The sequence below is a fragment of the Mchenga conophoros genome, linkage group LG4, assembly GCF_057382185.1.
Source record: "Mchenga conophoros isolate Kocher_MC1m ecotype Shallow Benthic linkage group LG4, M_conophoros_male_GT1.1, whole genome shotgun sequence".
Classification (NCBI taxonomy): domain Eukaryota; kingdom Metazoa; phylum Chordata; class Actinopteri; order Cichliformes; family Cichlidae; genus Mchenga; species Mchenga conophoros.
The window spans coordinates 11,752,717-11,776,511 of NC_140529.1; the positions used below are offsets into that span (position 1 = coordinate 11,752,717).

General features: G+C 39.6%; 1 protein-coding gene across 3 annotated transcripts in view; it reads right to left on the reverse strand.

Annotated features, from left to right (window-relative positions):
- Positions 1 to 23,795, reverse strand: part of plppr2a (phospholipid phosphatase related 2a) — an 87,482-nt gene that overhangs the window by 49,694 nt on the left and 13,993 nt on the right. For all 3 annotated transcript variants that reach the window (XM_085270312.1, XM_085270315.1, XM_085270314.1), the window contains exon 3: positions 1,163 to 1,351. In XM_085270312.1, the coding sequence (XP_085126438.1) occupies positions 1,163 to 1,351 (189 nt within the window). The remainder of the gene's footprint in view (positions 1 to 1,162; positions 1,352 to 23,795) is intronic.

Below are 23,795 nucleotides of genomic sequence, written 5' to 3' on the forward strand. Positions count from 1 at the left end.
TATTGTGGCTGCGAGACAAACTGTACACAGCGGTACCACATTATAACAGCCCACAGTCTTTCTTCTGGCAATGAACTGCTGCACAGAAAACCTCATCATCTGCGATTGTTTGGTGCTCCAGTTGTGGAGTATTCTTGTCTTTGCACTGAGTGCAGGCTGTGGTTTTTGTCTGTGCATGTAATCTGCTCAGGTTATTTGTGTGCTTTGTATTGTGGATGCTGGTTGGTTTCTGTATGTGCTGTTTATTTTCTTTCTTTCTTTTTTCTTTCTTTCTTTCTTTCTCGTGGTGTGCTGGGGATTTAAGCTGTTCGGGTTTTTTTCTGCACTCAGGGTCAGGTGTTACACATTTCAGGCTCAATGCCTCCTATCTCACTTGAGGCTCAACAGCTAACCTCACACGCACACACATGCACAAGCATTCATGCATGTGCAAACATACATGAATACAGTACAAAAATAATAGCACACACCCCCTCTTAAAAAATTACTCTCCGTCGTGCTCATGTGTCTTTTTCTCACCTATTACTTCAGGGTTTTTTTGTTTTGTTTTTGAAGAACAGCATCTGTTGCCTGCCATCACTGCTCTGTCTCAACTCCAACTTTTACCTCGCTTCGTTTTTATTGCTTTCTGTGTTGTTTGTCTCTCTTCCTCTGATGCTCTCTTTCTCTCTCTCTAATGACCTGTCTGCCTCTTCCTATCACATCTCTGTGTGGTCCGAGCTGATGGTTTCCTCAGTTTTTTTTGTACTCTTCACACACATACAAACACACACTTGCATCCGCTTGTCAAGAACAGAGGGCGGAGGGGGTTACCTCTATGCAGCTTACCAATCTGCACACTATCGACAGTGGTGCAACACACAAACACACACACACGCGCACAACAGATGATTCATCATGAGAACTACCAAACACCAGAAGTAGGAGATTCTTATGCACTTTCGCAGCATCTAAAGACAGAGCAAATCTAATACACAATCTCAACTTTGATAACTTCCATCTTTCTAACGCATCATTTTCCCCCACTCTGCTTTTTCAGAGCACGGGAGATGCAAACCCACTTGCATGATTATCTCTTGAATTTCTTAACTACCCACCCCCTTCCATATCTGCCAAGCTTTACTTCCATACTTAGAAATGAATAAATAATTAGAACTCTTACCGTGAGGGTAGGGATGGCTGTGACGAGCGAGTAGATGAGCACCGGAGGGATCTTGCTGGTATCATCCGGACCAGGGTAGGGCTTAGAGAAGGTCTTGTCGTAACAGAAGAAGCCCTGGATGTGCACGGGGAAGGTGTCCGTGTACTCAAAGTAGTAAGCCAGCAGCACCGTCCCAGCCATGATCACCAGCTGGAAATAGAACATTATCCCTCCGTTAGGAAGCGAGAGGACGAGAGGTGAAGCAGAGGAGGTAGAGGTGGAGGAGCCGGAGTGGGAGCGGGAGAGAAAGAGGGGAGAGACGAGTCCCTGTACCCCTCAGCAGCGGGGAGATGCATAGGAAATGCCGGATCCAGAGAGAGGCAGAGTGAGAGGTTCAGTGTTTGGAACCAGGAGACATGGCGAGAGAGAGAGAGAAAGATGAGAAGACAAGAAATAAAAGAGCCAAATCTGCAGGAGACTTCTCTCATCAAGAGATGGAAACAAAGATTCAAAGAAGGGGAAAAAAAACAAAACAGGATAAAAGAGGATTCCCAACACCGCAAGCAGAAAAAAGACAAAGAATTGCATAGAGAGTGAGCAAGAGAAGGAGAGAGTGAGAAAGCAATGGAGAGAGAAAGAGTGATAGAGAGAGAGAAGGAGAGAGGAAGTGAAATGTGAGGGAGAGGAAGGGGGAGGCAGCCTTCATGCTGCTGGCACTCATGAAATCTACTACAGTTGAGCTGTGGGTGTATTTGTAGATGCTGCGTGCACATGTGTGTGTCAGTGTGGAATACGTGAGTGTGTGTGGCCTCATCACGTGCACAGAGACTGAAGTTTCTGCAGACACTCTGACTATCAGCTGCTATCCCCGCTAAAAAGTTTAGTTGATATCATGCAAAATTTAATCAATTTCATTTCATTTTCTGATGTAACTTGATGGCTTTTTAAGTTTTCAAAAAACTCTTTTTCCCTCTGCGTGTCCATTTTAGAATTCATTTGTGCACTGCTTTCTACTTTGTTTTCTCTGATCACTTTGATTTCAAAGTGATCAGAGAATGCTTCCATGTGCCATTTCAAGCTGACACATGCAAGCAGTGCGCCAACTTGAAATGAAATTCCAACCTAGTGAGCAGCGTCACGAACCCTGATTGGTACTCACAGCTTGTTTTTGCAGTTTTCAGAAGGAAACAAGGAGGAGATTTCTCTAACACAAGTCCCAAATGAGAGTGCACTCCTCAGATCTGCAGATTCACAAATGCAGCAGATCAAAGGCAGCAAAATTGATTACGATTTGTAGTAATTAAAGCCTCACCAATTTACCAATATTGTGGACCAGTATTGTTGACTGATATTAGCTGCTGGCCAATCCATCTGTATCAGCATTTATAACAGCTAATAACTGACAATGTACAAAATAAAGATCGTAGAAACACCCTTGACATGTGTTATGGATTTTGATGTTACGTTATTTGACCACCAGAGGGCAATCTGCATTTTCCTTGTTGGCATCATCAAAAACACAACAACAAGCTGGCTTAAATGTGAAGTCAATAAATAACGGCAAGTTATTGTTAATGTCTGGCTCTCTTCCACAGTGTCTTTGTCCTGTCTTCCTCCACTCAACTCCGTTGCGGCAGGTGGCTTCGCCCTCTCTTAGCCTGGTTCTGCCAAAGCTTTCTTCTTGTTAAAAGGGAGTTTTTCCTTCCCACTGTTGCCAAAGTGCTTGCTCATCAGGGGTTATCTAACTGTTGGAGTTTTCTCTGTTTGCTGTTTATTGCTGTCGGGTCCTTACCTTACAATGTAAAGTGCCTTGAGGCAACTGTTGTTATGATTTGGTGCTATAGAAATAAAACTGAATTGAACCAAATTGTTTATTTCACCTTTGCTGAAGAAAATTCCTATTACCTGGAAAATCATCAACTGAGATTCTAACACGGATCACAGACAATGGGAAATGGTGGGAAAGCTTATTAACTCCATTTGATGGCAGCTGGGACTGTATGTTTTCAACTTGGCTAAGACAGGAGGACCATGGGCTGTATTCACCCTTGTTGTGTTGGCTATTAAACCTTGATTATACTCTAATTTAGTCAGACATGGACAGCTAGAAATACTGCAGATGAGTAGGTGTTCCATCTATAGGCACATGTGTAGTTGGTGTATTTTTGTGTGGTCACAAAAAGCTTGGCAAGTCTGATGACAACATTTCATTCGAACCCATGATGTCTGTACTGAGAGGTGTGCAGTCTGCTTTACTGAAACGAAAGCTATGCACACTTGATGTTTCGGTCTTCTGTCACATCATCAATAAGCACAGGTTACTCAGTGCCACTGGAAGTCATGCTTGCCCATACATCACAATGTTTCACACAGGTTTTACAGATGATGTTGTGAGCGTTGAATCATGACCCATTCCAAACCTTCTCCATATATTTTTTTCCCTATAATTCTGTTGCATTCATAGTCATTGATCCAATGAATGCTGTTTCGGAACTTTTCTTGCTTTTTACATTTTCTTTCTTTCTTTCTTTCTTTCTTTCTTTCTTTCTTTCTTTCTTTCTTTCTTTCTTTGATGGACTTGTAATGATACATCTACCTCCTGAAAATGGTTCTTGTGAAGGGCATCAAAAGCATCAGGCAATCATCTACCACTGGTCTCTTCCACAGATATCCAGGCCTTTTTATGCCTGTAGAGCTGACCAGCTCACTATATTTTCAGAATGAACTAGAACCGAATGAACTCTCATGTTTCCACTTTCTCTGTGATGGATTTGTTTTATTTTTGAAGTATGGGCAGAATTGCCCATTTCACACACATTGAGAGTTCCACTGAAACTGTTTCCGAAATCCAAATGCTACACTTGGAAATCAACTGCAGACCTTTTACCTCCAAGTACGGGAAACAGCTTTTGCTAGAATTGTCCGATTACATTTGAGCCTCTGAAAAAAGACCGTCCCTTAAAATGGATGTAATTCCTAGAAGAAAAGTCAACACTTAAGGCCTATATCTATCTTAGAACTGTAACCTGGGTAAGTATATAAAATAAGTTGTATTAGTGCCTGAAAATATATGAATGTTATGGTAAGATGAAGCACAGATCCTTATTCACCATTCATCATTGGCAAATTTTACCTCACATACATGTACACATGTTTACACATGTCAGTGTATATCAACATCTACACATATACGTCTGGCATGCACTTTACATATGTCCTGAATTTATATATAGAAGGGTGCATGTATTTATATTATATGCAAATATACATAGGGGCACAAATATAAAGGATTTTTATTTGTATAAACACCCTTCATTTGTGCCTCCCTCGTTTTGTTTTTTGACTAGCTGCAGTTGTCATAACTGAAACACCAGAATTATAAAATACAAAAAAGTGTTTGTACAGATTTGTGTTGAACTTACGCTTCACTTTGTGGTTTATAAATTATTGTAGTAGCGGTTTATGTTTGTATTTTATGTGTTTGTGTATCTTGCACACACGCTTGATGGGAGCTGTTTGTTGGGTTTGCTTTGGGTGAGAGGAGGTGTTCTAAATGTGTGACTCATAAAGCCTTCCCTTGTTTTCCTGTTTGATGGTGTAGCGCTCCTCCCCTGCATTTTCCCAACGTATTGTGACTGACTGTGACTCACACTTCTAGGAAGAAACACTTTTAAGTCACAACGCCACGTTAAAATCATGATCATACTTATGCATAGTTGAGCACAGAGCACAGCATACCATGTCTCCTTTATTTCCACTTCTATGCGCTGGAAAAATATTAGAGAATGTGCGTCTGCTGAAGATTTTGCCTCAAGCTCCCATATGTCGGAGTTCATAGTTGTTGACCGGCAAATCTGCATCTCCAGCCAATAGATGAAGAGCTTATTTTTAGAGTCATCTTTAAATATGAGCTCTTTCTAAATCAAACCAGGAACCAAAAAAACACTACAAATGAGTATTACAGCCACATGAATCGAGAACAGAGAATATTTTATTTACTTTACAGAATAAATAGAACATTATTATATTAATATTCATTAAAATGGAACATCAATAATTTAGTAGCGCATTGGGCTCACAGTTAATAACACCTAACAGATTATTGTTCGTAAAATGATCAATATAACCTTGATCATGACTTTCACCTTTATTGTCCATAAACCTATACTTTATTCTTAGCATTCCAACTTCAACTTTTTAACTCAGGGTTCTCAAGTTTTCAAACTTAATTTATAGCACTTTTTAACTTTAAAGATACAGTGTGTAGAATTTCACCACTAGATGTTAATAGATTGTAGATTGCAGTCAACTAAATTCTGTTTTTTACACATTCTAATTCAAGTGCATTATGTTATCTATGGCAGCTGTTATAGGACAAATATTTTTTACTCAGCAATAGAGATCAGAAACATTGAATTAAATTAAGAATGTACCACATAATGTAACTCCTGTTGTTTCTGTTGTTAGCCACTGTTAGCTGCTGCCAGCTAGCATTAGCTGCTATTAGCCGATGTCAGTCAAGTTTTCTTTTAAGTGGATCTAACATTGCTGGACTCAGGCACGTAGCGAATAAACTCTCATCAATTTAAAAATATAATCAAACTGTTTATCAGATTGAAAGTGTAATTTTTAGGACACTCGAGCCAAACATTAGCTGGCATAATGTTAGCTTATAACCAGCTATTGTTGTGGTTTAGTTTGTGGTTTTGTTGTCAGGTGCCTAGAAGAGAGGACCATCAAATTTGCTGAGAATAGGTAATTGCAACAATTTCAGGAATAAATAAGCATGTTTATGCAGTTTTTTGTGTTTAAGAGCATTGATTCCAGTTTAGGAGATTATGTTTAGCGTGAGGAGGAAGAGGATGATTTTTAATCCAGATGGCTGTTAAGTTGTGTCTTTCCTTCATATTTTAACTTCTTTGGTGAGAAGGGGATCCCTTCTCATATGTATGATCACAAGTATGAGCAATCTTGAGTCTGAAGGTGCAGATATGAATAAAAATTTGTCTCCACAGCACACGTACGCTGCTGCATTCTCTTATGTATGTGGCCGGTCTATAGCCATAAATGTAAAATGTGATTAGATGGAATGGTGCTTTCCATCTTGGCCACTGTATTCAAGATGGTGGGGCCACATGGCAGCTTCAAAAAAACAGTGTCCGCTCCTAAGTATTTGTATGCAAGATGCAATTGCACACTAATCATGTATTTTTATGAGTTCAATATTCTTTTTTAAAGTTAAAAAAACAAAAATAAAAAAACCCCACTGACTGTTCCTTTAATTTAACTTGTGGTTTTTTTATTCTCAGAATGCAAAATAACTAATAAGTGAATAGATGTGTGGCGATACCACTCCTTCAGAAAAGACAACATGGAATCAAGTACACCATAAAACTTGTTTTTGAAGCTATTAAAGGGGGGGAAATAGTCTTGAGTCACTTTCATCGTACTTAACATAAGAACGTTTTTTATATTTGCCAGTGCAGATTAAGCCGCTACTCTCATGATGGTTTGCTGTTAACTGCAATGTGACTTGTGGCAGTTTATTCACACCCTGGCAACTCTCTGTCCTACCCTCCTCTTGGCACTCCTTCACATTCTTCTCTCCACTCTGCTGTGTACCTGTCTTTCCTTTTTTCTTTATTGACCTCGTCCAAAAGAGAGCAGCTATTAACAGAAAAAAGGGACAGGCAGAGTTAGAAACCTGCCCTGCTCTGACCTATTTTTGTCTGGAGATGGAAGGGCAGATCAGCAGCACAAAAGATCCGTGGCTTGTCAAGATGAAAGGTCACATTAAGACAGTTCAAGTCTGGAGCTGTCAAAAAGCAATGTGTGGCTGCCTGTTACAGTCGCAAAAAGAGGGTGAAGACTGACGAGTGTCTTCTTCTATTCCCAAGCTTCTAAAGATGTCATCATCTCCCTCTGAGCCTCAGCATTTTCGAAATATGCTTTTTGGCTGTCATATTATGAAGGCGTTAGGAGACTACATCTCATTAAGACATAAAACTCACTTCATTATTTTAGGTATCAGGATATTTTTAACGAGCTTCATTTCCTGATTTAAAAAAAACATGCAGGAAATAAGTTTTGAATCATTGATTTCTGTGAGTATGAAAAGTGCTTGTCAGTGATAAGAAGAGGGCTTATCTGCCCTGCATGTCTGATCTGTTAAGAATAAAAAGGCAATGAACAATAATTTAATTCATATATCTAAAACCTCGGGTACCCTTACTTTTGTATCATCACATTAAAACAAGAATAATTCCACATTTACTCCGCTACAATTGCAGCAACATACACTTTAAATACAGTTGTGTGTGTTAAATTTACATAAAAATATTTCTGAAGCAAGTTTACATAATGTATGTCTTTATTCACTGCTCCAAATTAGAGCTGCCTATTTTTCATCTTTAAGTACGGAAATAACTCAAGCTCAACAGAGTTCTTTGTCATGAGGTAGATGTCTTTTTCAGATGATATCTTCCAGTAAAAACTGAGTTTCTGATGTTCAGCTGGCTTCTGGTATAAAGGAGAATATCACTGATGTCAGGTTGCAAAGCTGAAAGTTCACAATTCTAGCAACAGAAAATGTTCTTCTTAAGGTTGAAAGAATGTCACCAAATATAACAGGAGCTGATGAAGGAGTCGCTGTCTAAACCAAAACCAAATGCAAAATGCCTGCAAAACCAAAAGTGTCAGTGTAATGGTGCCACTGGTGGAAAAGTTTTGGGAAGAACAAAGTCACTACTTTGGGAAAGACTAATATCAAATGCAAAATTTAATGCAAATCTAAATTGTAGATACTGAGATACTTTAGTGGCATAAAAAGTCAAAACTTCACAACTGTCAGATTAATTCAATGACCAACATGAATGTCTTAATTCACATCAGTCACTAGTGGTCCAAAGTTTGCTTTAAAAGCATCCATCAATCCTTCCATCCATTCATTTTTTTTCCATTCAGGGGTGGGTCACAGGGGTTTAGCCTAAACTGGGACACCCAGACCTCCCTCTCCCCGGCCACCCTCACCAGCTTAACCAGAGGAACACCAGCACATCCTGTGTCTACCCTAGGGCCTCCTCCTGGTAGGACATGCCTGGAACACCTCACCCTTGAGACAAGCATCAACTGACTCCTTTGCAAAGGCAGTTTGCTTAAAAACATCTGGAATGGTTTTCCCAAAGACCCAACCTCAAGGTTGTGGACTATACTTAACAGCTGGTTCCGTGCTTTTAAGGTGAACTCTAACAATTCTGCCAAATATATACAGTACATATATATTTATATTTGATGGTTATGTGTAAAATTCAATAAAGAAGGACTGTGTTCACTTATCTCCCTGTTTTCCCAGGTTTTTGGCTGCTAGTCTATCCTTTATCCTTCCCTGTAAAACAGAATTGCTTTAGTCCAATCACCTTTCTGTCCACTTTGTCCAAGCCAATCAACCTGCTGCATATTGCGTATTTTAAATTGCACTGATCCTCTTTCATCCAGCATGCAAACCACCTCCTCATCTCTGCATCACCCAAGTACTCAGCCTGTATCCTATCTTCACCACCACTGCCATCTAGACTGCAGGGGGTCCTGATCTAATTCCTATCACTGCTGGGATTCTGTCTGCTGTGATGGCCCATCAGAGTCTGATTGCCAAATAGCATAACTGAATTCTGTATTGCAAAAATTCCTATTTATTTTATTGTAATGAGCTCTCCTTATTGATATATATTACTATTTATATATTCAGATTATTAAAAACCTCACAAACAAATGTGTAAAGCTTTATATATCTTTTTCCATTAGTTATAGTTGGCAGTCCAGAGCAAAATAGCAGATTGGGTAACACACTGGCTGCATGACTGATAAGGAAAAGACAACTTTAAGTATTACAGTCTCTCCCTTGGCAAGACTTAAAAGCCTTAAGACCTCACAGCACACAAATCAAGGCAGGAAAATATTTCTCATCTTGCACATCATCATTCACTAAAAGGGCACAGTATTCAGTATGTGCTCCCTCTGTGAGCATTGTCACATTCCCGATGGCACCACAGGATGAGCTGTTGCCCTTTTCTCAGATGAATATCCTGTTCTACCTGATATCAGTGTGTCTGACAATGGAAACGTCGCAGTGTGTTTCTCTTTAAACTGCTCCATGCTCCCTGCTGCTTTTAAAGGATAAAACATGGCTCAGATACCCAGACACTCCTTTTCCTGTCCCTGACAGAGATGAAACATTTTACCTGTCAAAAATGCACCCCACCCCACCTTGGTATCAGTTCTTCCACTTCTCCACCAACATACACAGCTTTTTGATGAATATTTCATATCAGCTGATGAACTGACAGACTGTGCCCACTTCTAGTGGCTGCGATGCCACGAGGCAAGAAGGGTTTACATCAGCAGTGACATCAAGACGTCTGAAAACACGGCACAAATAACTGGAAAGCATTTCAGGAACAAGTCCAGGGAACAGCAACAGCCAACGGCATGTGAAGGACCCACCACAGCGAGCTCAGATCCAAAAATATGACCACTTTCCCCTCCTTCATTTAACCGGTGTGAAATACACAGCAACATCCCACATATCCAGTTTTTTTTCTATAAACAGGAAGAGACAACACTGCTCAGAGTTGATGAACTCGATCTTAAATAGAAAGTTGTCTTTATATTTTTACAGTTGAGATTTGAGTTTGGATGTTCTCAGCTTTTTTTGAGCAGATTATGTATAGACATCATAGATATCACAACACTTTGCCACTTTTATTATTAATAAACATAAAGTGGTGAAATGTGCAGTAACACCTCAATTCTCTTATTTCCACAGCTTTTATTGTTTTCTGAGGCTGCCATGGACACGCCACAGCGCTCCTGTATTTATTAGCAGTTCATTTTAAAAAGCCACAGGGGTGCGCCTTTATACTCTACCTGCTAGGTAGAGCAGGCTGAGCAAATCCAACATAGCCGTCTAGCTCATTAAAAATAATAAAAAGGAATTCTAACATGGCACCTTATCTGCAAATCTACCCTCATGTTGTTAAGTGGAAAACGTCTTTTAGGTTCTCTTTTTCCAAAAGCAAAACTAAAGACTTTCTTAGGTTGGAGCTCAGACTAATGTAAACATCTACTACTGCAACCATATTTTTTATCTATCCAATGGATCAAATTCAGATGACATATGGAGTCATTATGAGCTGCGCCTTTAACAAGCAAATATTAACTCACAGGCCAGGGATGCTGTGAGACTTTTGCTAGCAACTCAAAGCTTACCATCTTATCATGTATGGAAGCTTACACTGAAAAAAATGAATTAACTGCGTTTTCCCATTCATAGGTCAAAGAATTCAGGCTCTCAAAAACTTGACTTGCTGCTTAAACCATTGATTTATTTGAAATTTTTAGATAATAAGCGGAAATATTGACTGATTTTTTGTGTTTTATTTGTTTTATTTTTACCAGCAGCGAGCTACTATAGAAAACTGAGGCAAAATTAAAGAAACTATATTAAAATTAATTACTAGTTAGCTGTTTTAATGTCAGTGAACCAACTAATATTGATGTTAATTCTTTTGCACTGTCTTGCAATGTTTCACTATAGTTCATTCAGAAAATGTGATTAATATCATAATAATATTGTTGACCGTGCTATTTGTACTTCCACTTAAGCACTAAAAGTCGACATGAGCACATGTTTGCAGTCAATCCTTAATGAATTATAACATGGACTGTGTGACAGAAAATGTACAAGAACCCACAGTTGTATAAAGCAGTGGTTATCACTGTTGCCTAAGAACAAGGAGTTTCCTGGTTAAAACCATCTGGTCAGATAGAGGCTTTCTGTGTGCCGTTTCTGTGCTCTCCCTCTGTCTGCGTGGGTTCTCTCAGCATGATCTGGGTTTCACTCACGGTCCAAAGAAATGTATTTCAAATGGTAATTTAAGCTGGTCATAGGTGTAGATGGAAGGCGGATAAAGTGGTCACCTTCATAGAATAAAGTGCTGTATTAAAAGGTGTCAGAAAAAGGGTAAATTTGGCTTCAATTGTGGCCAATAAGACCAATAAATTGTATTTTATATTTTCAATAATGTCCATCTCTTCAAAACCCATTACGCCAGTTTCTCAAACTTTGAGAAAATAAGTGTTTTTATTTGCTTGTTTCTTTTTTCTACATTGATTTGGTTAGTTTGGTGGTTTTATATCAGGATTGTTCACTGATTTATGGATGGCTGTGCATGAAAATGTTACTAAAGGCACGTGAATACGTTTGATTTTTTGTTTTTTACATTTTTGAGTCATTCTTGTTCTGGAAATTCATCACACTGAGGCACTGATAGACATCTATCAGATAGATAGAAATACACATCTTACATTATATGTTTAGTAATACATCATATCATCATGATATTGTAATAATAAATATAAATAGGAATAATTTAGCACTAAAAAACTGTTTCAACCATACATTGTGGCCTGGGATTTTCCTGACTTGAAATCATCCTTAAACATACATTTAAATAATTAATTTTTCAAAGGTACACAAAGGTAGGCAAGCTATCTTGTAATTTCTTTAAGTAGTCTTTTGAAGTAGTTCTCAAATCTTCTCTGGGGAGTCCAGTTTGTTCCAGTGTATGTTGTTCCATTGATGCTTTGACTTTGAATGACTTGACAGCATGTTAGAGATCATTGTCATGCTGAAACATGAAGCCTGATAGTATTGCATGGCGGATCAAAATGTGACAGTATTTTTCTGCATTGATAATTTCATCATTTTCACCTCGTTCTGAAACACCACTGGCTGAAATGTAGCCTCAAACCATGACACAGCCTCCACTGTGATTTCACAGATGGGTGTAGTTACTCATTGTTGTATCTCTTTCCTACTTCTTTGTTCAACAACGGTTTGAATAAAACATTTAAAATTTGGATTCATCACTCCATCAGACCTGCTGCCACTGATTTTTGAGTATAGTTCTTGTGTAAGTTGGTATACTTCAGCCTTTTCTTTCTGTTTTCCTACCTTAGTAATGACTTTTTGACTGTCACCCTTCAACATTTCTGAACCAGCTTCAGTGACACTTCACTGAAGTGTCACTGAAGCTACACACTTTTATTTCACACTTCTGACTTGCTCCATAAATACAGACATGATTGACAATGGTTTGAAACAAAAAAAAATCAAATTCAGTCTTACACTGCCACTACGTTTCTCCTGCACTCGTCCAGCTTACTTTAAATTTTTTGCAAGAATATCGGGTTCCTTGGAAGCAAAATATAATGAAATGATGGGAGACTCAAGACTTCTGCACAGTACTGTACATTAATACTTGTATTGTTGGAAATACTTCAGAATTAATGCAGAAATATGACATAAATGGCAGGTTTACATTAGTGATAGTATGAATTTAAAGAGTACACTTTCAGCTCCTTGCATCCACATCAGTGAGTGCTTCGTTTCCGTAATCGCATCGCAGCAATGACGTTTTTGCTGGAAGCATGCTGCCCTCTTTCTGTTAAGGTTGTAAATCAATCAGATAGATTTAACAAAAAGTGTAAACCAGAGAATGCCTCGGATTTGATTACCAATAAAATGTTTAGTTGTTCAGACTGATAGGATTGATAAATGTTAAGATTTGCACTTCCACGTCTCCACAGTGTAAGTAAAAGCCACAGCGCTCTAACGAGGGTCACGATCAAAGCTTGTCTTTCCTGTGTTGTTCTCCTTCCCTCTCTTTCTCTGGAGGTCCACGTGTCTCCCTGAATGCTGTTAAAGCTGTGTTACCTAAAAGAGCAGTTTTGTGTTTTACAGATGGAGGATTTAGAGCAGAAGCTCAGGAGAGGCACAGGAGTCCACCATCAGACACATGCTATCCATTAAGAGGCCTGCATCAACACACGCTACACTGCACCTGGCCAGCATGTCAGGAGTCCTGGAGGAAGAGGCGGAAGCCCAGAAGAGTAGCGGGGGTAGCAGGGGATTGAAAAACAATGGAACAGGAAAGAGAGTTGAAAGAGGAGTTTGGACAATGATGGTGAAAGAACACAGACTGGGTGCTGGGGAACAGGTGCAAAGCTTGGGGGTGCAGCAAAATTACCTTGCTGCCTCCACCTCTGCTCTATTTTCTTTTTCACTGTTTGTCTTTTAAAAGTATCATTTCTACTCAGGTGTTTTTGGGTTTTTTTTGTGGAATCCATCTCATAGTCTCAAATCCCCAGTGCTGTCAGCATAAAAAGCAGCCACCTTGTTGAAAATATGAAACACGACAACAAAGTCTCACTGGGGTGTACATGTGTAAGCTCTATGTGCTTTTGTCAGACCTGCAGCAGCGCTTCGGCTTTGCTGCTCTGCCGCGAACGCCACAAAAACACGTCTACGGTGCTCAACGGTAACGCTCTTCGGTGTTGAAGCAGAGGAGCTTCACACCATGACAAACTGCACAGAACAGAAAATGTGATAAATTATTGAGCAACTGGTGTATCTGGTTTCCTCTGCTGCACATTCCAGAAAAAAAAACAAAACAAAACAAAAAAAACCCCACAAAGACTGTAAACTTGAATTCTTTTACTGGGATTTGGAGCTTGTTTCACCACCTAGGTTTGAAGCCAAACACCACCTACTAGCCAATACGTTGCCAGTGCAACCACCAACACCACCCACACGCCGCCCTCCCACTTCCATTTCTTTGGTTCTCCTCTCAGCCTTTGATTAAATAAAAGAAAGGCCATGACCCTAGCTCTACGCATCGGATGATTTCCATCATGTCATCCTAATATGTGTTATTTTATGTGAACTGGAAGCTAACAGGCAGCCGCTGCTAACTTCATGGCTCAGCGGTCTGTGCTGATTCTAATCTGTCATTCTAAATACAATAGAGGCTTTCTGCTGAGAGTGGCATTAAGGGAACTAGAAGGGGGAGAAAACAATAAAAACCCAGTTTATTTGGTGCAGTATACCCTGTTATATATCAACACTGTTAAAAAGCCTTGTGGCTAGAACTGTTCACGAATGAAGGGCTCAGGTTTGTAAAAGTTTGCCTGCACGGAGACAAAAGGATGAAATTTACTTTTCTTCTTTTAGTTGGCAAACAAACTGTATGTTACTGCCCTAAAGTGTTGAAGAGGTTCGAAACAGACATTTACGATCTGACTCTGCAGTTCTTCTAAGCTAACCGCTCCACAACTTTACTTTTGTTTTAGTACATCACCAGTTTACACATTATAGTTTTAGAACAATAGTCTGGGCTCGCACCTGGTCCACTACACACTGTTAGAGTCGGAGTGAGAGGAATCCTATTCACACTAAATGCAGGACAGAACAGCTAACCATCCACAATTAACTCCATTTAGCTGGGCATACAGCATGGTGCATGATGATTTGTGAAGCATAAACAATTTGTTACATTAATATTTGTACCATCCATTCTCTTCCACTTATCCAATTCATGGGGGCTGGAGCCGTGCCCAGCTACCATAGGATGAGAGGCAGGGTACACCCTGGGCAGGTCACCAGTCTGCCGCAGGGCTAGCACATAGAGACAGACAACCATTTGCACTCAATTTAGATTCTTCAATTAACCTAGCCTAGCTAACTGCATGTCTTTGGACTATGGGAGGAAGCCAAAGAGAACCCACACTAACAGGGTGGTGGAATTGAATTTAGGACTTTCTTGTGGTAAGGCAACAGTGCTAACCACTGCGCCACCATGCTGCCCCAACAGCTCTATATTTCAACAATTACAACAGCTTTTTGGATAATGCTACTCATTTTGAAAAGTAACAGCTGGGCAAAGAAGGCAAGGCATCCCTGTTTGAAGACAGCAGGAAGATTAATTTCTTTACTTAAAAACTCTGATAAACTTGAATGCACTTCTTGCCAGAAGTAATATCAATAACGGGAAAAAAATCCATCAACACCCAGAACTGCTGGTGTATCCGCTGAAGTAAGGCTGATGGCTGAGGAGAAGTAGCAGGTCTAAATATTAATCAAGGTTCATTAATGTCTGTGTAACACAGACATTTCTACTGATACCACCTTCATCTGATCAGCAGCTTCATTATGTCTTAAAATATGTGCTTGTTTGCCTTCACACACATATGAACTTGAGTGACATCCCATTTTTAATCCATGGGGTCTATTATGATGTCGGTCTATCCTTTGCAGCTGTGACAGCTTCATCTCTCAGTGGAAGACTTTACACAAGGTTTAGGAGTCTGTTTATGGGAATTTCTGACCATTCTTCCAGAAGCATTAAGAGTTCCTTTCACCACAACTAAAGGGATCAGTTCCTGAAAAAACAATCATGTTTGTCTGCAAATACTTGCCAGCCAGTGGTGGTAAAATTTGAATAAAGTACATGTTCCTAAGTGTTGCAGCCAATGTGTGTTTAAATAAAAGCAAAATGTTTACTTTGAAAGCAGTGTCCATTTCTGCTGTCTGCTGCACTTTTCATGATTTCACACCAGCTCGGAGAGTAGCTGGTCAGTGTTTGCACACAAGTTCGTCACTACCACAGCAATATGCTAGCAACCAAAGCAATCACAAACAGTTGGGGAATACAAGCTTTTCCCTACCCACAGCTGGATGCATGATTGGAGCCTTATTCACTTGAACTTACACTGTCACCGTGATTATCAGCCACCGAAATGGAGGACAAGTTGACCTCAAGAAGTCAGTGTCTGCATATCTGGAAAACCTAAAAAGGTTACCAGAGTTTTTAGGTCCTCCCCAGGGACTGGTGACAACACCAGCACACCAACATTATTATATTATATCATAGTGCTTCTTGGAGTGACTTTGATTTAAGGTTCACTGTAGGTAACAATAAGAACTTTGTCTCCTATTTCAAAATTCATGTCAAGAACTTAAAATTGAAACTCATCTGCAGCTTCATTTAGTGCCTATGTCAAAACGGTGTCTCAGTCTTGTGTAATTGTGTTGTATCTGTGAAAGCAACAGTTGAAGCGAGTCACTAAACCTCACCACTAACAACTAATGATTCAGCAGCTTCTGCCAAACTGTCTCTTATCGATTCTGTCTGAACATGGTCTGCCCAGCATTGCTCCATAAAATTTTCTGAGACTATATCTAAGTTTGGTGCAGATTGATCCAGTGTGTCATCTGATTTGGTTGTAATATTATCTTTCATACAGATACCTGGATGGACAGACAGGAAAATACATTTGCTGTCTCCTCCTCCCTTACTCTGTACCATGCACCAGTACTCTCTTGATATTTTGCTCAAATGATGACAAACAGCTATATTAAAGCAATAATAGTTCGAGCTGCCTTGAGCACCTAATCTATACAAATATTCCAATGTGACAAATAGGCATTGTAAGCAGAGTAAATGGCCCTGCTTTGTCAGGTTTTTGCAGCTGAATGAGAACGAGAGTACAAATTTGAAAAGTTTAGGCAGAGTGATCAAGAGTGAAAAATGTGGAGCAATGGGAGCTGGAAAAAGAAAGAACTAACGGTGCATTTAGCAAGTCCCAGAAGACGAAAGGAAAAATAGAGGAAGGAGAAAAACAGGTGTTCAGGGAACGAGAGAGGGTGGGAAGATGATGGGAGCAGACTGAAATAGTGCGTGTGAATGTAAGAGCAGGACGAAGAGGTGAGCTGGTGATGGAGAGGGCCGCCCAGAGAGTTTCAGTCCATCTTCGAGTGAGTATGTGTGTGCGTTTGTTTATGGGCAGGTAGGGTTAGGACAGATGTGAAGAGAATACAAGAGTGGGAGCTTTTGTACATTCTGCTGTAAAAAAAAAAAAAGGGCTGAAGGAAAAGGAGTCCAATGGGATCAGTAAAAAAGAGATGAGAGGAGCAAGCACTGCTTTAATCATCCTCCAATCCAGCCCTCTTTTTCACACTTTAAAAAGAAAACACCTCTCCTAGTGCTCTTATTTCACTGCATACCAGTCACCATGTAAACTGCCTTGTAGGAGTCTTTTAATAGATAACACTGTGCATGTACAACCATGCATGCTGCTGGGGATCCACCTCTTTGCATGCCGTTGGTGCAGCAAGAAATCCACCTCTGCAGTGCATGTATCTCCACGGGGAAACCTTGTGTATACAAAATATAGAGATTACACTGCAGCAAAACAGCTATTACCAGCCCACAATCTGCCGCAAGCTCCTAACTCCTTGTCTGCCAAGTTATACAGTGTGCAGTCTATGTATTACTCACTCCGACTACAGTAGCTGGTTTACCTTCTTTTTTGATGACTCATCAGAATATTTTTTATTGCTAAATTTACCATGCATTATTTCAACCAGAGCACAAACTGTAAATAAAAGGTGGATGTAGCTACCATATTGCCAGCCACTGGTTTATGGACTAGTATAACATTTTGGTTCCTGCTTTGATGATTCTTGGAGACTGAAATATCTATAAATAAATACGTATAAATTTCACTTACGTTTTGAGTTCATTTAATAGGAAAAAATGTGAATAGGCATCGCCATTCCCCCTAACTGTATTGTAAGTATGTGACTGAGACCAAGTTAAATGTGGAGGTGAATATAACTCTTAGGAGGGAAATTTTAATTTGAGTTAATTTGGCCTCAAAATATGACACTGGGGCTCTGACACTGGAAAAAATGCATAACACAATTACAATCACTTATTGCCAAAAGATTAGAGAAGTGACCCTCCCGTCTCCAGACAGCTTGCTAAAAAAGAGCAGCTGGTAAATTATAAGTTATTGTTATGTCAGCTAATGTTAGCCTAACGTGAGCTAAAAATGTAATTTTCCCCTGTGGTAAACAGTTCGAATCAAACTGTACTGTGTCTCATATTGTATCAAAGTTTATTTTCTAAGAGTCCAAGTCCTACAATCTTAGATCAACTTCAAACAAACTTTTACTAATGCCAGCTAACGACAACTAACAGCAACTAACAGCTGCTAACAGCTGCTGTTAGTTGCTAGTTGACAGCAGCTAGCGTCAGCAAAACAGCAGCGCTTTACTGAGAGAAAAGTTCAGACTATCCTCAACAATCGGGCAGCTTTCACAAAGTTTTACAGCCTCCAACAGAGTAAATCAATGTGGACACATATTGACAGCTCAGGTCAACACTGGACTGTTAGCCTGCACTCAGAGTTGTTTGTCCTACAGTAGCCAACTTTATCTAGGACTATGCACTTCAATTGGGAGGAGTAGAAAAACAGAATTCAGTTGACTGCAACCGACAATCTACTCACGGGGTGAAGCTAATATTTTCAGCTAAAAGTAGCTAACTTAGTTAGCAGTCTGCAATCATAAACTGTATGAGTGCAATGGACAGACACACTAGTAATATTAGTAACAGACTGAAATACTAGAGTTTCACTTCCCAAACTGAGACATAAAGTTCTAGTAGTCAGCAGTATGATCAGTCCCTTTTGAGCTTTTGAGTTACAACTCTATTATAAAAATGCTTCAAAAGACGTGGCTGCTCACCTATTTCCCAAGGGGTTACCAATGCAGATAGATCCAGATGTTTGGTTTGGCATTCTATTCCTGCCTTAACCCTCACATTTATTTCGTATCATCTCGGGACAAACACTAGGAGTACACTAGCTTGTCACCCTCTGAGACTGGGTTTATGTCTCCTCCCGGTCTCAAACATTGAATCTTTCACAGTGAAATAGGTTAACAACCACACCATAAAGCATTTTTAGTGTTGTCGAGTTTTGGCTTGCTTTTGGATCAGCCACAAGTGATCACTCAACAAAATGCATCTTTTGAGATTTTTCTTCATTGTCAACAAATGTCATGAATATCACCTACTGCTTATTCTCTAAAAATTGTAGCTGCATCCTGACAATGTTTGTCTTATTAATCTGTCACTGAGCCGATTCCCATAAACACATAGATTTCAAACTAAAGCCTGTACTGTCTATCATTATCTTCTCTGAATACAGATACAACATGCAACACCAGATCTGTCCTTTAAGGGAAAATCCTGGTTGTTATTGTGACATTTTGAAGAGATTTTTGATTTAATATATACAGGTTAGGTAACCTCACAGCACAGAGCTTTAAACAGACACGGTGACACAAAAATCAAGCAGCTCTAAATTGCTCTGCCAACAAACCATAACCTTCTGCTGGTCTTTTCATATCATCTTTATTACATTCACTGTCAAAATAGCATTGTCTAACCTGGTGAATCTGTCAGTCATATAAGGCAATAACACATTCAGTTTTACTAGCTAAGGTCTCAGAACAATCTATATGTCATATAAGACACTCATTCAACTACAGCTAAGCCACCGAACTTGCACAAAAAATAAAAGAAATTAAAGCTAGAGCACAGCATTGTGCTGTGAGTTCTACTTATAGAGTTAACCAGATGGACTATAAAAGAAGTCATCTAGTATGATTCGCTTGATCACACCCAAGATACAGCATTACAGCATCTGTTTTGTGGGTCAGCGTTTGCCTTTGTTTGAGCGGATTTAACAGTTAGCTCAGTATTTCTGGCTATTGACTGTCTATCTCATTCTCCATACATTTGACCTTGTGTGCATGCAAAGGTTTGATTGCGTGGGGAAGAGATGTGGTTGGCTACACCGGGAGACTTCGTGTGACTTGGTAAGCTATCAGCTATCCACCATTAAACACTCTGGCCTATTTATAGCAGCTGAGGAGGCAGCTCAAGACACTGATGTGATGCTGAAGTGTTCTCTGTCTAATCTCTGCATGTCACTCTGGTGTTAATGAGGCTTCTGAGACCGATGTGTGTGTGCGTGTGTGTGACACATTCAAGAGTTTTTTTGTTTTTATGTGCTGTGTGTCAAAGTGAATTAAGAGAGAAAACTGAGTAATAAAAACTATGTGAAAGATCAAAGTTCAAATAGTTAATGCTGCATTTTGCAGGAAAGCTTTAGCTGTGTTACAGCAGTGCCCTCTGGTGGAGACATTTTTGCCTGTAAATCATCAGACTGAGAGGCAACACCAAAGGAACGGATGTATATATACCACAGAAATGAAGGTTTACTTTCAAAAATGTGAAAATTTTTCCACAGATCTACAAAAACAATGAGATTGATGTGCAAGATGTAACCCATTGCCTCTCATTTAATTTTTTTAAGCAAAGGAGTTCAGGGATGATCGAGATGTGAGTTAGTCATATTTGGTTCAGTTTAATTGTGGCACCCACACTATCAAAACTGGAAGTGCATAAAAGCTGATGTGCGACACATTGGAGAAATGCATGCAAGCTCCGAGTTAAAGAACAGCTACCTGCCTTCATGGTAAATCTTAACTATGGCTAACATCCTAATTTTAACCTTAACAAGGGCATGAAAATGACTTCTTTACAGTATTGCCTCAGTCCATCGAGGCATTAATTTATGCACAGCTGTACTCCAGCATTTCAGTGGAGTTAAAGTCTGGATTTTTGATTGGGACATTGTGGAGCCATGATTCTTTCTTTTTTTCATCCACTCTGTTGCAGATTTGCTGCTGTGATTGGAATCATTGTCCTATAGCATGAGCAGTTTTGGCCAAGCTTTAGCTGTCACATTTGACTCTACAGAGGAGTTCATGGTTGACTCAGTGAGTGTAAGGTGCCAGGTTCTATGGCCTGAAAACAAGCTCAAATCTTCCCCCCTGCATCACCATGCTTGGACAGCTGGCTTGAGGTGTTTGTGCTGATATGCCATGTTTTGGTTTTCACCAAATGTGTTGCTGTGTGTTATGATCAAACATCGTCACATTAGGCTTGTCTGGCCAGCAGACATCATTCCCTAAGTCTTGTGGTTAGTTGAGATGCAGCTTGGCAAACTTCACAGTGCTGTCATTTTATTCTTGAAGAGAGGAGAATTTCTCCTACCAATCCTTTCAAACAAGTCATACTTGTCATAAATTTTTTAACTAAATTGTCGTGGATTTTAACACTTAACATGCTAACATGTCTGACACACAGCTCTTGGGTTTTTCACAATTTCTTTGCACAGTATGAACTTGGGGTGAATTTGGGGCATCCATTCCCAGGTAGGTTGTGGCATTGTTCTCACAAACACCTGAGTGCTCCAGACCAGCAAACTGCCAATATGTCTGCTTTTATTGAGGAGCTCCCACTTGCTGATAATCAGTTAATCAAGTGCATTTAATTAGCAGTGTCTGGCTGCTACTTATCCTCTTGGTTTTTATGTAAGCAGTAGTTACACAGCTTATTTTATTGCCATGATATGGGTTAGAGTATTTGGACATCTTATTTCTGTTTTTATTAGTCTCAAGGAAATGCACAATCATAGTTTTAAGGCTCAGGATTTAAGGCTCAAAACTACTTTGGCCTTTGAACACTTCTGTTTTTTGACTCCTACACCCCAAAAGGACAAATTATACAATTAGCTGTCCTAAATAATAGCAGCATGAAAAGGCAAAAGGTACGTTTTTAACACAGCAACCACATTTTAATGTCAGAAGTCAGACTGAACAGTTTAGTTCAACTTGTGAGGAGACCTGTAAAAAGCATTTAAACTGGCAGAATGTGACTTTATATCTGGTGCTCCACTGGTTTAGATAAGAGTAATCAGCTGTTCTTCACAATCGAAAACACCTCTACACTGAACCACACAGTAGATTAGCATTGAACAAAAGTTTTGTTTAAACAGCAAATTTGCTGGTGTCTCTCCGAATGGCAAAGACTATTTTTTGAGGTGCAGAGGTAGAGAAAGTATCACCTATCAGATAACAAATAGAAAAAATGTCCACAGAATATATTTTTAAATATGATATTTAGGTAACAAAGGTTAAAACAGTTCTTATCTCCAGCCTTTACAGAATGGGATTAGATTAGGAGCAGAGACGATAAGATAGAATTGAACACGGTAAAACAGGATTAATTTGAAATTAATGAAAGGTGATGTTGATATCTGTGCTGCTGTGAATGGCTGGGAGAAATCCTGCCAGAACCAGAGACCAAAGATAAGTGCTAGCAGGGAGGGAATCACACTGAAAAATGGGAAATGACAGAGCAAAATGGAGGGGATAGAATAGACACACAGAACAAGATGGCTGAGTGGGTAGCACTGATAGAAAAGGTTGTGACTTGTGATTAGGGCACAGAGGATGAAAGGAGTCAGAAGAAAAAGAGCACAGACGGAGAATGAGTCTGGCTGATTGGTTTCCATGGTAACTGCTGATGAGGTGTGTAGGGCTCAATAAAAGAGCAGGTCCTTCTGGCTTGGTATGGATCACTGTCACACACACACACACACACACACACACACACACACACACACACACACACACACTAAAGATGTGGAGGGACATGTTTGATAGGTATTGTCAAACCTGTTCCTACTGCAGGACAGTGAGAAATTATTAACATTCTTCATTTATGCAATTTAAAAATATACATCACTTAGCAACAACATTACAACTACTGCCAGCAGAAATAAATAACACTGATTGGCACATTACAGGGCAGTGCTCTGCCAGGAATCCTCAGGTGCTGGCATCAATGTGGATGTTACCCAGTCTAAACATGCTTCACACTAATAACACACCCCCATGGCTTCCTCACTACACTGGTTTGCCCCACTGTAACGCATAAGGTGCTTAATTATTGCTCAGGGTTGCACGCCCCATCCTGTAACCCTGAGATTTGAAAATCTCTGCTGCTTGTTCCTGATGATACGACAGGGCAACCTTAGAGGTCCCATGTCTGTGCGATGACAGGTTAGAGCTATACAATACCAAACTGATGGTTTCAATGTAATAGTTGATCTGCGCATCCAACTCCCATATTATGACATCCAGAAGAACTCTGTTAAACCACAGTCTTTTGTTTGTTTGACAATATAAAAGCTGGACAGTCTGAAAAGTGAAAACAATGGGGAAGTGCCTTAAACATGAATTCTTCTTTGTTGCCTTTAGGAAGCAGTAGGTGTAAAAGCAAAAAATATTTCTGGTATTAAAGAACTTTTACTTTGCCCATAGCAAGCCCTTTCTCAATGGTGTGTTAGTTAGCTAAATCCAATCTGAAAATGCTTTTTAAAGCTACAAGTTTCTGTTCATTTATCAAAGGCCTCAGTATTTCTGTTTATCCATTTTTCTATGACTGGTTAGTGAGTAACTACTACTTCCCAACTAACCAGCCAAACAACTCCTGGAAACCTATTTGTGAAATAGTAACTGTAGTTTGCTCACACTGCTTCCTATGGGTCAGTAAGCAGATTAGGCACTGTAGCAATAATTGTGGTTACTCACCATGGCTGGTAATCATTATCATTCATTATTTTTGAAGTAATTGATTAAGAATTTATTTGTTGTCTTTTCTTTCTTTCTTTTTTTTCTTCAGTTTCAGACAGGAATTAAATTCACCATGAACTGGAATAAACTGGGATACAGGATGGCAGTAGTATCCTGTGAAGGTAAGCATGGCGAGCAGCAGTTGCCCAGTGACAACTAAGAATAAACATGAATTAAAACCTACCAAAGTAAGAGTGAGGTCTGTCCTTGCATTTCAAATTACATTCTGTCATCAAGAATTCTTCCTGTTTGAATTTATCCTTTCAGTCACAGTTGGCCGTTGTCTCTGGAAGCATGCTCGTACCTCTTGATTGGCTAAGAGCCGTTGAAATCTGTAGTGTCTGTTGATTTCATTTGCATGTCCATGTCACATTACTAAATGCTATAGGCAGCTTGTAGTATCCAGAGAAGTAGCAACAC